Raw genomic sequence first — 14,318 nt, forward strand, 5'->3', positions numbered from 1 at the left:
AACGTTTTTATGAAAGCTTTATGTCAATTACTACAAGTTCAATTGTTGGTTTTCACATGACGTCACTAAAATTCAAACTACAAAACTATTGATCCTACCGAGATTTTACTTTCACGATGTATTAAAGCAGCTGAAACTAATTTTCATGGAATTAAATTTTCGCTTCAAAAGGGTTGTTTGTTTTGTGATAGAGTACGCTTGAATTTTTAAGCTTTTGCGTGAGCGGCATTTACTTGACGGCCAAGAGAGCTGTCATGTAGGTGAAAAAAATGACTTATTTCAGGGAATTTTGCTATCTAAACAGTTCATGTATTAGAAAAAGTATTACTTTAATGTTTGTGTGTTCCTCGAAGAATAAATTCACGCTTTTATACCAAAACTCGGTAACAGATGTTTCTGTTGGTTTCCGTCCGCCATGTTGGTGCTCATCCGGATGAGCACCAGCATGGCGTCTCCATACAAAGCTCTATAAATTTTGGTAGAACGTTTCTTCGGATATCTCGTAGACGAAATATTCCTCTAACCTGAAATTTGGCAGGGGTCTTTGCATATTTGCCTCCTTTATTTTATTTATTTTATTTTAAACAATATTTAGTCAGGGACTCCTAGTTCAGCGAGAATGGTTTAAATGGGGCCCTGACGAAAAAGAAAAACAACACACAAAACAAATAAGTGTAAAAAATGGTACAACTAAGTATAACAAAAGTAAAGGCGGCTCAGTTAGGCTTGGATCTAAATTGCCTATTTAGGCCAAGCGCAAACTTATTAATATCATGCTCGCCCCTCAGGTTCAGAGGAAGCGTGTTTTAGAACTTGGCTCCGCTGAACCTGAAGGAGCCCTGATACTTAGTTGTCCTACAGCTAGGGGCAGAAGGATCAAATCTCTATGGCACGTGTTAAATGACTGAAAATCGCGCGACTGGCTTAATTCATTATGAAGTATGCTGGAGCCAGGCCAGAAGGTTCTTAAACATTAACATGCACTTTAGATAGTAACGGCAGGAGGACTGGAGTGTAGGCCAACCGAATATGCGAGATATCTGCTATTTTGAAACTGTGTAGCCTTCAATAACACTGGCGGCACGCCTTTGCAGCTTATCAGAAAAAAAACACAGACACATACACAAGCATTTGAATTAAACTCATGATCATGTTCCCTTTATAACATATTTATCGGTAATAGGTCGCCGGGATAAATATCCTTCTTCTGATCCTCCTATTTAGTGGCTACTAAAGGAGGCAATTATTCTCTCTTTTTTCAGTTGTCCTAGTTAAATAAACGTCAAATTAATGAATCTTTCGTGAAGTTTGAACATTCGTTCAATGGACAAGCCATGTCCCAATGCAAAGAAATCGTTAAGTTTTTTATCTTCCAAGCCAATTACCACCCATGGCCAGGTAATGAGGACACGTTTTCCCTTAAGCTGTAAGGGCGCGATTCCAACTCTTTTTGCCAATATTCCTATATAGGCGTCTTCTAAAGGGAAAGGCGTCAGGCCTTCATTTGAGGAAACCTTAAGTAATTCGAGAAGAGCGCTTTTAGATAAAATATAAAAGGGCCCGTTACAGTATGGAGGGAACCAAGAGTCGTTAAGAAATTGTTCACTAACGAACCATTTATGCTTTGGATTTCTATTAATTTTTGCCCCATATTCCACAGAGCCAGCATAAAGCTTCTTGGGTAAAGAAGACGTTTTCAGCCACCAAATCATCTTAGGAACGTGCAAATATACGTCATCGTCCACTTTGACGATGAACTGAATGTCCATGGTAGAAGCAAGCCACAAAGAGCTCATAGTCTTAAAGACAAGCAGTGAATATGTTTCGGTGTACTCCAGCCTTAAGATGTCGCCGTAAACGGCGCTTTCATCCTCCACGGCGGATTCAACCTCCTGTTTTGTGTCACGTCCGCAAACAAACCAGTAGTGGATAACCAAGTTATTAGATGAGTTAGATGGGTTTTTCATTGTTCGTATGGATGATCGTCCTCGCGCAATGGTGTTATTAACCAAGAGAGACAGCCATGTTTGTCGTATCGATAGTCTTCTTTCATTTTGAACGGGTGCACTTGTAATGAATATTATTAATTGCTCGTCAGGCTCCTGGACAACTTCGATTGCATTTGTTGTAGATCGAAAAGGATGATTTTCTCCCGTCGAAAGTCCCTGAAATAGCTTCTTAGTATAGGAAGATGTGCTCGGGAAAGAGATCAGTAACTCACAGAGGAAGACCGCAGCAATGAACGAAGAAAATACCACGATTAGTTTCTTTAACCAGAAGAACATCATGAGGTCTAACAAGTTCTAAAATAAAGTGGGATATTCTAAAGTTGTTGTTTTCGGCATAAAACAGGGGAAAATGCGTAAAAATTGCTAAGCGACTTCTCTTCCTATAAAGAATGGAAAAAATGCACTTAAATTTTTATTTTTTACCACGTCAAATTTAAAAATGTCAGGTTTTTTGGAAAATAGTAATCAAATTTTGCCGGTTTAACACCAACACAATTCTACACGAAAATAGCTCCTGTTAAAGGACACACACAATTTTCTGCGACCTTCCTATTCACGTAAACATTTATCAGCGCGCAGAAATTTCTGGGCTATCAAATATTTATTTCATGTACGAGATAGCCCACAGAAATTTTAGTGCCCTTCCAAGCAGCACAAAATGTCGATTGGGCAGCAGAAATTTCTAGGTCCATCAAAATTTGACTTCAAATACAAGTTAGTTCAGAGAAATTTGTGCCCTTCCAAGGACTGAAATAATTCGACTGGGCAACAAGAAGTTTCAGGGGCCGTCAGATTACAACAAACAAAAGTCTACAGAAAAGAGGTTCATGTAAAAACTGAATTCTATTCCCTACCAAAGGGTTAGAAACATATAAGAACAATATCAGGCACAATTTAAAATGTCACAGCTCAAAGCCGTGGTGTCAAATTTATTTTACCACCGTTAAGAGTTACATGTTATAATTACAACTAGTAATTAGAATGAAAATGAAACAGGCGAAAATTATAGGCTATAAAAATGCCTATTTTTTTTTAATTCGTCGAATATAGAGAATTTTCAGGCAGATGAGTTTTTGACGACCGTATTCAAGTGCAATCAGGTCTTCCTGATGACAAAGAATACACAAAATAGTGGAACGCACCATTCGCACATTTTGCCGCTCTGCTCTGCCATACTCTGCCATTTATGGATAATTCGTTTTTAAGGTTAGCTGTGTTTCTTTACAAAGTCAATCCGATACAAGTTTATTTAACTGAGTTGTAAATAGCTCCACGTACTTGCGTCTACAATATGCGTGCGTGGTTATTTTAAGGACGCCACCTTATTGGTCGGTTAGAGTGGCGTTATGTAATTTTAAACTTGGTGGGTAATTCATTTCACTGCCGATCAAGCACAGCAAGCGATATGACGTGTAAACTTGGAATTACTTTCGTTGACGAGTCAAAAGATTTCTACGTGGAAAAATCTGGCCAGAGTAGCTGCCGAAGAGCAAAACGGTTCTGGCTTGTGGATGTTCGCCGGAGAAAGTGATTTCAACTCGCCGGAAATTGCTAATTGAGGTCTTCGCTACATCAGTATATAAACAACCAAAAACCTATTGTACAAAAACGACAACTGTCTCTTCCGACGACATCCACTGCGCACACCCGCGAGCTGTGATACCGCCGTTTGGATCCAACCGTGGACACGTAACGAGAAAATAGTTTCAAAATGGATTCAAACATGAATGTTTGGCCGCCAAACGTTTGAATTTTGAGAGGGCGCTAGACAAATGTGGGCACACTGCTCACTATAAAGAATTGACCGAAACCAGAAACCGCGCATAAAAAGTCTCTGGAAGAAGAGAAAAACACATCTTGCACATTTGCATAAACAATTGCAGCCAGCTACCTATTAAAGGTTTCGTGTTTCGTGCGTGATACCTTTGCCTTTGGCTTTCACGGTGTGTCAGAATTCAACATTCGTTACTTTAAAAGGTTACCAGCTGTTAGAAAATCTCAATCTTTAATTTCAAAGTGAAATTTTGACTCCAATACTGCAACCCTTTATAAATGAAATTCATTCCTAAATTATGAGCGGAACACGCTGATCAATTAGTATCGGCTCCTGGGGCTAATTACTTTAATGGCTGTCAAACTTCAAATGTCTGGCGGCGAAACATGTCACTTTCACGTGAAAGTAGACTACGCGGGTCACGGAAACAACAGACAAAAATGACTTTTGCTGCACGGGCGCGAACTTTAAATAGATTTTAAAAAATTATCATAGGGCACAGGGGTTCGCTCTCTTAGCTGATTCTCCCTTGCACTATATTCTTTTTGTTCTGCGTTGGGATTAATTAAAATTTTGTCACTTAACCATAGACGCTCTGAAGTCCTATATAGTTTCTTGCCTCTTTTATCGTTTTATTTTTTTATGTATATTTTTTATTATATCGAGTTTGCGTGCAACGACTGTCCCACCCGGAAACAATAGGAATCATTGATGACAGATAACAAAAAGGTAATATTGACCTGCTCTAAATTAAAAGTGGAGCAAATCCATTAAGGTCGGTCTGTGGCGGGCTAATATTTAGTCGTTGCAGTTGAATTCCGTCGCGCCGTTTTACCTATGTATCAATAACACTTGCAAGTAAATATAGAGCTCGTACACAATGGCTGAACTTTCCATCGCCAAAGGAAAGTAGTCTAATCTTGTAAGGCCTCGGGCAAAGTGGTAGCTTTCCGACGAGAAGTTAAAGTCGTCAAAAGATGGCGCCGAACGTTTCATTGTTTCCAATACGTGATAACGATGGCTCTGACGAAAAAAAAATGAGGGAGAAGCTGGCTGTCAGTCAGTCAAGTGACTAAAGATGAAATCTTGAGGGTAGAGTTATTGACGAGTAATGATTTTCTTAGGCATTTCTAAGTTTGTCACATATTTATTTCCACATGTGACCGCGTGAATATAGCCATTACAATCTTTATGAAAACCTTCACTGAGAGGGAATACTTTCTCGTGATCATGAGATTATGCAATGCTTTCGTTCTTTCAAGTGACATACCGCTGTTAAATATCCCACGAGCGACTTGATATTCTAAGTATACACACGATCTTTGAGGCTGGTCGGCATTATTTCCAGGCTCTTTCATGCTATCTGTTTCAGAAAAGATACTGCACTGGTCTTGCACTCCGCAATGATAGCTTTTATTTGCAATGTTTTACATAGGATCAGCGGCTTGTGTAGCAGTAAGAGCGGGATTCGACTGCATGTTAATCGACAAAAGCTAGACGAAAACAAGGTTAATTGAAAGAAGTCGCGGCCAGAAGGATAACTGAATATTAGAGAATGAACGTTTTCCGACTTTGCACAAATCGAAGGTGAAAGATCAATTGACACCTATTAATATACGTCAACACAATTGAGGTATTTTGCTGCACACAAAGGGGTGTCTCGAAAACACAGACCTCGAAAACAATTTTTAATGATGGACTAGTGAGCAGCACACTACACTTCCAGTGAACATTTTCACTGGGAAGAAGGAGAAACCATGCTCTCCCGAGGCAACGAAAATTTTCGTGCCCCAGGCGAGAATCGAACTCGCGAACCTCCGAATACTAGATCGGACGTTCTAACCACTGAACCGCCAGGGTTCTAGCGTTAGTGAAGTCGGAATTCTACTATACCAGCAGAGTGTACTACACTTCTGTACTGGGAGCTGAGTGCACTGCACTTCTATGCTCAGTTTCTCGTGTGGCTCCTTCTAGTTTCAGTAAAGTAATTTTTAATGACGCACTAGTGAGCAGCACACTGACACTTCCAGTGAACATTTTCACTTGGAAGGAGAAACCATGCTCCCGGGCCATGCTCGCCCGGGGCACGAAAATTTTCGTTGCCCCGGGCGAGCATGGTTTGTATAGTCTTTAGAGCGTCTGCGACGCAGGCAACTTTACTTCCATGACGATGGTTTTCCCACTAATGTAGTAACGCAATAGTAACAAACAAGTATGGCCGGTAGCCGGTCAAGGTGTTGAAGGCACTAAATGGCCGGCAGTCCCATATTCTCGGTAAATTTCAAAAAAACGAAAGATTCTAGCTAATCTAAACTATCATATGTCGATTAAGACAAGTCAAGCGATCCTGAAATGCTCTTTACGCTGGGCTCAGATGACGAAAACGGCCCCCTTTGGACAAGCACGTGTTCAAAGGGATTAATTGCGCAACACACACACTTAAGTATCAGGTGATAGAAGTTTCGTGTTTCATTTAGAGTCAGTTTTTACCTCGAGCGTATACCACAGTTTTGCATCGTACTGTTTCGTTTCTTCTTTCGTTTCATCCCAATGGGTCGTCCAAGCAGGTGCCCAGGTTGTAAGGAGTTAAAGTCTGCTCATGATTTTGGTCGTCCTGGATAGAATTGTACCGGTCCAGTTCGCAACGATACGGAACAGGATCTCGAGGCGGTTGGTGAGCTAGAGCACACCGAAGAGGTTGGTGCCACCGCTTCTACAAAACCTGACGTCTTGCAGTCTTTAACGGAATCGGTGCAGCTCTCATCCACTGAATTGAAATCTCTTCGACAGGAGACTACCGAGTTGCGCGCGTTAGTACGTCCTCCCACTTCACGACAACAGACAGCACCAACAGTACCGCCCCTTGTTACGTTGACAGAACTGCGTGCTATGACCGATTTGGCCCAGACGGTGGATCGACGGGTAGACCAACTTGGCGTTGCTTGTTCTGATGATAGCGAGTCTGAGAATGAGAGCGACTTTCTTCAGCACTCAGCAGCTACCTCTTCACCCTCTGCGCGTCCTGGTAAGGTACAATCGGGCCGGGAGGCGAAAGCTACCAGCGAGGTTTTGTACCCTCAAAGATGGCCTCACAGTTTTCTTTGTCTCACACGAGCGCAACGCGAGGTCAAATACGAGGAGTTAACATTGGCCGAATTCGTGGCTGGATACGCTCAAATTTTATTATGTAAGGACATTAGTCCTTTGAAGCGCACAGAGCGCGAAAAGCATCTTGTCTCGTTAATGTATTTCGCGCAACAGTACGAATGGTCCGCCGTTCTTAATTTTCACGGGTCCGTTTTGCTCGAAATTGAGCGTGGACTGGTTCAGTGGGGAGACTCTTATCTCCACTTGGAAAGTAGAACCCTTAACGGGCACCCATTGCAGGAGAAATCGTCGCCTTCCTCTTCTTCAGCGCCAATTCTATTTTGTCGCGATTATCAGCGAGAACAATGCATTAGCGTTAAAGACCACTTCGGTTTTATCCGCGGAGAACGCAAATGGTTGAAACATATCTGCGCAGCATGCTGGACTCGTCTTCGAAAGCAGGAGTCACATCGGGAGAATTCTTCTGATTGTCCTTTAAAAGCTCTGGCTACGAAAGATTCACCGGTGACGCCAAAAAACTAGACAGTTTTTCGTCTCCTAACCATCACGGAACCGAAGTTGGGGGCGTGCCCGTTTTAGATTTTGGTTGTAGTTCTAGACACTTTACTCGCGACTTTTTATTGCAAGACTTTTCTCCTGCGAGACATTTAGCTTCTGGCCTGACAATGTTTTCGTGCCCCAGTTCTAGTTTTTCTACTCAAGACAATGGGTTTCTTGAGTTTTCACAATCGAGACATTCAGTTTTTCATTATGCAACACGTCCTGCCACGACTTCCTCTGTCGACGCTCATTGTGCTGTCTTTTCTTCTGGACAGTTCAATTACACAGGCATTCGTATTCCCGTTCCTTCTCGACTGAATATTCCCGTGTGGCGTGCCTTGCTTCAAGACTATGAGGACAGTGTAATTTGTGACTTTTTGGAATTTGGTTGGCCCCTTGGTTACACTAACCAGACCCTTCCAGTGTTTGACCTTCGTAACCACCGTGGCGCGTTGAATTTTCCTTCCGCCGTTCAAGACTATCTCAGTAGCGAGATTTCACTCGAGTTGCGGGACTTTTCGATCACCGCCTTTCACTGACGGTTTTGTCGTTTTTCCTCTCAACACGGTGGCCAAGCGAGACTCAGGGGCACCCAACGAGAATATAGTTCAAAACCACTTAAACATAGCATTGTTGAACGTATTTTAGTATTTAAACGGTAGATATAGGCATATTTTTATCCCCTAAAAACTTTTCATCTGTTCGGATTTCCTAGCTGAAAGTCTAGTGATCCGAAAATTATAGGGATCAAAACTGACCTTTTCGAAAATTTCAGCCAGAAAAAAGGCTCCCGAAAATTCTAGGTGACCTTTTTAGGGTAAAAATCCGTTAAAAATGGGCAATTATACCATTTGTAATATGTTCGAAAATCCTAGGAGAGGTAGGCAAGCAAGAAATTTAACAACAAATGTTCCGAAAATTCTAGATCTCAAATATCAAATAGATCTCAAACTGATATTTTCCAAAAATTGTCGTTGGGTGTCCCTGGAGACTCTTAGGAACGAAGAGTGATAGTGGATTTGAGCTGGCCTTGTGGCTCATCAGTTAATGATGGTATTCCGTCGGGTTCTTTTCTTGGCGAGCTCCTTGAATTGACTTATCCCACTATTGATGCTATCGTCTCGGCGATTGTTTCCTTCGGTCGGGGTTGCATGCTATACAAACGCAATCTCCGCAAAGCGTACCGCCAATTCCCCGTCGACCCCGACGATTATCATTCACTTGGTTATACTTGGAACAGACAATTTTATTTTGACACAGTTTTAACTATGGGTCTCCGTTCTGCCGCGATGGCATGTCAACGCTCCACGTCCGCAGTCTCTTGGATTCTCAACCGGCGCGGACTTAGTACATTTAATTATCTCGATGACTTTATTGGTGTTTCCCCTTTGCCTTTGGCAACGTCTCATTTCAATGAGGTTGGCGTCTTGCTGCATCATCTTGGATTAGAGGAATCTGTTGATAAATCATCTCCTCCGTCTCCAGTAATGACTTGTTTGGGTGTCCAACTCAATACTCTTGACTTTACCTTATCTGTCGACTCTGACCGTTTAGCCGCAATTGAAAGCTTGTTACGACCATGGTTATACAAACGTACAACAACGAAATCATCTCTTCAGTCGCTGGTAGGCAAGTTGGTATTTGTATCTAAGTGTGTCCGCCAAAGTCGAGTCTTCATTGCGCGGATTCTTAGCTTGTTACGGTCTGTAAAATTTAATCATCATCATATTAATCTCAATTCTGAATTTCGTAAAGATATTCAATGGTGGTGCCGGTTTTTGCGTGTCTACAACGGTGTGTCCATGATTACCGCAAATAACTGGTCGTCTCCTGGCGAGGTGTTTACCACCGACGCTTGTTTAACCGGTTGTGGAGGCCTTTGTGCGCGTTCTTATTTTCATGCGGAGTTTCAAGAGTTCATCTCAATCCAGAATCTTGACATTAATTCCTTGGAACTTTTTACCATTGTTGTTGCGCCCAAATCTTGGGGCCATCTTTGGCACGGCCTTCGTTTAACTTTTCGGTGCGACAACGAAGTCGCAGTCACTTCGTTAAACTCGGGACGATGTCGGAATGCTTTTATTAATTCTTGTCTGCGAGAAGTCTGTTTCTTAGCAGCAACCCACGAATTCGAGATTCGAGCGGTTCATCTCCCTGGTGTGTTGAACATTGAGGGTATGAAGCCAAGGAATAAAACGGTGGAAATGAAAATGCAAGGTACGCGAGGTCTGCCTTCTGTTTCGTTTATCAAACAGGCGTTGCCTGTTATCGATAAATTTATTTGATGACAAGAATCGTGATTGACATTAATTCTATACATTGATTTAAAAGTATTAGGTCCTGGTCCTGTTTGATTTACGTGGGCTTAAACTTCCCGCCATAAACGACGCGCCAGTGAGGCAGTGTATATTATTTAGATTTGATGAAAATTTGTTTAAATTGATATCAGGATAATAAATAGGTCTAAGCAAAGCTTTTGCTTCCAGTAGTCAGTCAGGTTGAATCATGACTTCATTGACCATACTAAAGGAAAATTTGACTTGAGAAACTTTTTTAGTGGAGCTCTCATGCGCGAGCGCAAAGGGAGCACAGTTGGTAACAAATTTGGTTACCTGGTCGCCATTCCATTCAATCAAAACGTCTGGTTTAAATTTTTGGGCGACTTTCAGTACCGAATGGAACAGCATTTTCGCGATGTACCGTATTTATTCGATTAAGCGCCCTGGGCGCTAATTAAATTTTTGGACCTTGAGAGTGGACACTTATTCGAGGTGGGCGCTAATTCGAGATTGGGCGCTTATTCAAATAAATACGGTATACCCAAATTTTCGAAAATTATTTTCGGGAGGTTTTCTTTCAGCGTTCAACTTTGCTCCCGAAGTCTAAAATTTCTGGTTGAATGGTTCGCATTTCGGAAAAGTTTCCGGAAGTCTGGGAACTTTTCCGGGAAAATACTGTACCAATTGCCTCTGTTTCCAAAGTTTCTTAAGTTTTCTTGGTTGAATGGAAAGCGCCCAAAATGGTTTTGGTTCTGAGAGAATCGTCCGCACGTACTACGTACGATGTGCAAAAAAGTGTGCTGCACGTGCAAATTAGACCTATTGACCTTAGCATTACTATTTAGCATTACTTATAACTAGCGTCCAGGAGCGATTTGCATGGTTGTTTGGCGCGTTTGATAAGATTTATACACTGAGATTGCTATGAATATGACATTTGCATCTTAATAGCGAAATGAGCGAACAGGGACAGAGCCTGCAAGCTTACGCCGTTCACCTCTGACCAAACTTGTCTTCAAGTGTCTCCCTTTTCCCTTATAAAGGTCCTCAATCACGTTTTTTTTTTTTTTTCCCATTTTTTTTCTTGTTTGACTACTGTTTTCAAAAACTAGTCGCCGTTTTCTAGGTCATCGTTTTGTAGGTCATCGTTTTTTAGGTCGTCGTTTTCTAGGTCATCGTTTTCTAGGTCGTCGTTTTCTACGTCATAGTTTTCTAGGTCATCGTTTTCTAGGTCGTAGGACGTGGTTTCCTAGACACCCTTTCAGGATAGTTTAGATTAGCTAGAATTTTTCGATTTTGTGAAATTTACCGAGAGTATGGGACTGCCGGTCATTTAGTGTTTTACCGGCCATATAGCCACAGCGTTTCATTTTCGCTGCGGACAAGCCAAGTTGAGCCAAGCACATTTTTACGTATACTCTATACATTTCCTAAAAGTTCGACACTTCCCTGGCCATCCTCGGAGACCCAGGGGCAGATAGTGGGGGCGAGGGAAAGTCTAAACGGGCGGAAAAATATGGCACGAAGAAAAGTAAAGAACGGCGAGAAGAGCCCCTGGGGACAATGTCTTACCAGACCAGTTCCAAACGGTCGCCGCCGTTTGGCTTCTGATTGGTGCCAGAAAAATTTTGGGTTTTTCTGTTTTTGTCTTTCGGCTGAAGGATAATCGAGCGAGCGAAGATTTAAGGTACATCTTGTGTGTTTTTTATAGAAAAGAAAGTCTGTTTGAAATGTAAATTTATCAATTCGCATTGTGTTATTGACTTTTTGGTCAAGCTGATGCTAAATTCAAGCAAACATTTTAGGAAACACGCTCAAATTCGAGACAGCTTTGTGTGTTTTCATCGCATCGATTAAAAATTTCAGTTGAGTTTAAATGGGCACATTGCCCTGGAATAAGCGAATTTAATTTGAGTACAGAAACATTTGGGTTTTTAAATAAATTTTTCAAAAAATAACTTCTGTGTGTATTATTTTGCTCCTCAGTGTTCATTCATTACAGTCGTTCAGAGAACGGTCGAAAAACAACAGCTTCAGCGCCGTCTGTGTGTCGGGAATTTCAGTTGCAACTGTGACTTTTATAGCTGGATTTCCCCAGACAGATTTCATACAAAGCTATTTAATTTCTTTTTAAAATTAGTGTTACCTGTTATTCTAAAGGAATTACAGTCAAATTTTCTCATTTCTACTTTACGTTTATTTCAAAAATTGTCACATAAATAAGCTTGATAATTATTTCATTTATTTAGTTTTAGCTTATTTTTTAGAGTCTTTTTAGCTGGTGTTTATAGTTGCAGCTATAGTTTTCCCTCAAAGTTTTTACCCTAATATTAAGAGCAAGTAGACAGATGCCATTCAGAATAGCAACAAAAAACGTTTTGCAATTTACCTGAAGACGGAGAACGGTTGATTCAGCGAAAAAAAAACACTCAAAGGCAAGTTTTTGAAAAACATAGAACATGATTTGATTACGCGCGGGCAGATGGCAGCATGCATGAACTCGTACCGATGACTCAACCGAAGGCAAATGGAAAATAATGTTTTTTTTTTAATGATGTTATAAAAGAAGTCGTACACGTTGCAGCTGTGCAACCATGGAGTCATGGATGCACTTGGGAGGTTTGCTAAGCACTCAAAAAGCTAGAGTCGCACTCGGCTATCGCCTCGTGCGACTCTTACGCTTTTTTCGTGCTTAGCAACCTCCCGCGTGCATCCATAACTCCATGGTTGCACGCTGCACGTTTACCATTTCTTAATTTTAAAACCCTATTTCACGTAGTTACTAAAACAAGGAATGACCTACAATGACCTACAATGACCTACAATGATCTACAATGACCTACAATGATCTACAATGATCTACAATGATCTACAATGACCTACAATGAGCTACTATGACCGAACGTGTAACCCCTGTAATGAGCTAAAATGAAGATTTAAGAAAATGACAAAAAAAAAGACCAGGGGACGTGTGTCGTAGTTACTAAAACAAGGAATAACCTACAATGACCTACAATGATCTATGGTGAGCTACTACGAGCTACAATGAGCTACTATGAGCTAAAATGAGTTAAAATAAGCCCTACAATGAACTACAAAATGACAGACAATGATGTTTGTCGTGTGTCACGCTTGGATGTGACACTAGGCTCATAGTATTAAATTGCCAAGCACATTTTGAAAAGGCAAAACAAAAATTGTGCCTGATCTCAGGTAGCCTGCGCGCAGACGAAATTAAACTCTGGTTAACTCCGTCCGTACTAATCAGAGTTTAGTTATCGTCTGCACGCAGGCTAGATCTCAGGTAACTTGAGAAACTTGAAAATAGATTATTGCGATCGCGTTTTTACTGGTATAGCACTATTATACCCTGTATTGACGGAAGTCATGCAGGCACTCCCTTATTTGGCCTAGATGGTATGGGCCGCTGAGCGGGATATGGATTTTACTATTTAGCGTTACAAACAGAGCATCCTGTTGGACCGAAAGCCATTTAAGGGTCTTATGATGTCTTATACGGGCCAGGGTACTTTAAAAAAATGAAAAAAATTTTTTTTGAACAGGGTCAGAATTTGAAGGCCTCCTTTGTTCATCTCTACCCTTACGTCCCTTGCAGATCTCCCCGTATCGACTGTTGGGGTGACTGTGTTTGTTCAATTTGTTTGAAAAAAAGACAAGACAAAATAAAACTAATGCGAAAGGTTGCAAGGGATGGTTTGGACAAAAGTCACAGTATCATCATATATTATTACACTGTAAATTTATCTCCAAGCAAAATAATTAGAGATGCTGTCATCGTTAAATGGGCCGTCATGCAGTAGACTAAACGCGTTACGTTTACGCACACATGTCCCCTGATCTTTTTTTTTTTGTCTTTTTCTAAAATCTTCATTTTAGCTCATTACAGGGATTACACGTTCGGTCATAGTAGCTCTTTGTAGGTCATTGTAGATCATTGTAGGTCATTGTAGGTCATTGTAGATCATTGTAGGTCATTGTAGATCATTGTAGGTCATTGTAGGTCATTGTAGGTCATTCCTTGTTTTAGTAACTACGCCCTATTTCATCACTAGCATCATGATGCCCGTGTCTAACTCCTGGTTAGAGAAACTCGTCGTGACATTTTCTTTGTTTATTGCTACAGTCATCCTCCATACCTTAAAAATCCTCATTTTGCACAAGTCATAATCAGGAAGTTCCAACTAAAGAAAATCTTCCGTTTCAATCGACAAGAAATGTAACCCAACTCGTCCAAATGGACGAACAGCTAATGATATTCATTACAAGCGCGCCGTTTTACACAAGCAGAAAACTAGCCATACGACGGACGTGGCTAGTCAAAAAAAGTACATGAAAATAGTACAGGAAATTTCATAAATTATCATACACAAACTCGCTAAAACAGTTAAGAGCGGTTTTCTGTAAGAACCGACTAAGGGTAAGATAGAAAAATCCGATTTTCCCAAACTTTGCCAGATCAAAGAAGGCCTTGGTGAACTGACTCTAAAAATGTAACTCTCAGATCGTTTGGTGTTTTATTTATTTTTTACCCAATAATTCTACCTAAAGGATTACCCCTTTCTTGCTTATTTTACGGAGATGATTTAG

General features: G+C 41.0%; 1 protein-coding gene and 1 pseudogene across 1 annotated transcript; one reads left to right on the forward strand and one right to left on the reverse strand.

Moving 5' to 3' along the window:
- Positions 1–757: 757 nt before the first annotated feature.
- Positions 758–2,376, reverse strand: LOC140938780 (beta-1,3-galactosyltransferase 4-like). Its single transcript, XM_073388309.1, has one exon. The coding sequence runs from the start codon at positions 2,286–2,288 to the stop codon at positions 1,272–1,274; it is 1,017 nt and encodes a 338-aa protein (XP_073244410.1). The 5' UTR covers positions 2,289–2,376; the 3' UTR covers positions 758–1,271.
- A 1,038-nt stretch (positions 2,377–3,414) lies between these two features.
- On the forward strand, positions 3,415–9,716 carry LOC140938353 (uncharacterized; annotated as a pseudogene).
- The last annotated feature ends 4,602 nt before the right edge of the window (positions 9,717–14,318 follow it).

The sequence above is a fragment of the Porites lutea genome, chromosome 5 (assembly GCF_958299795.1).
Source record: "Porites lutea chromosome 5, jaPorLute2.1, whole genome shotgun sequence".
In the NCBI taxonomy this organism is placed as follows: domain Eukaryota; kingdom Metazoa; phylum Cnidaria; class Anthozoa; order Scleractinia; family Poritidae; genus Porites; species Porites lutea.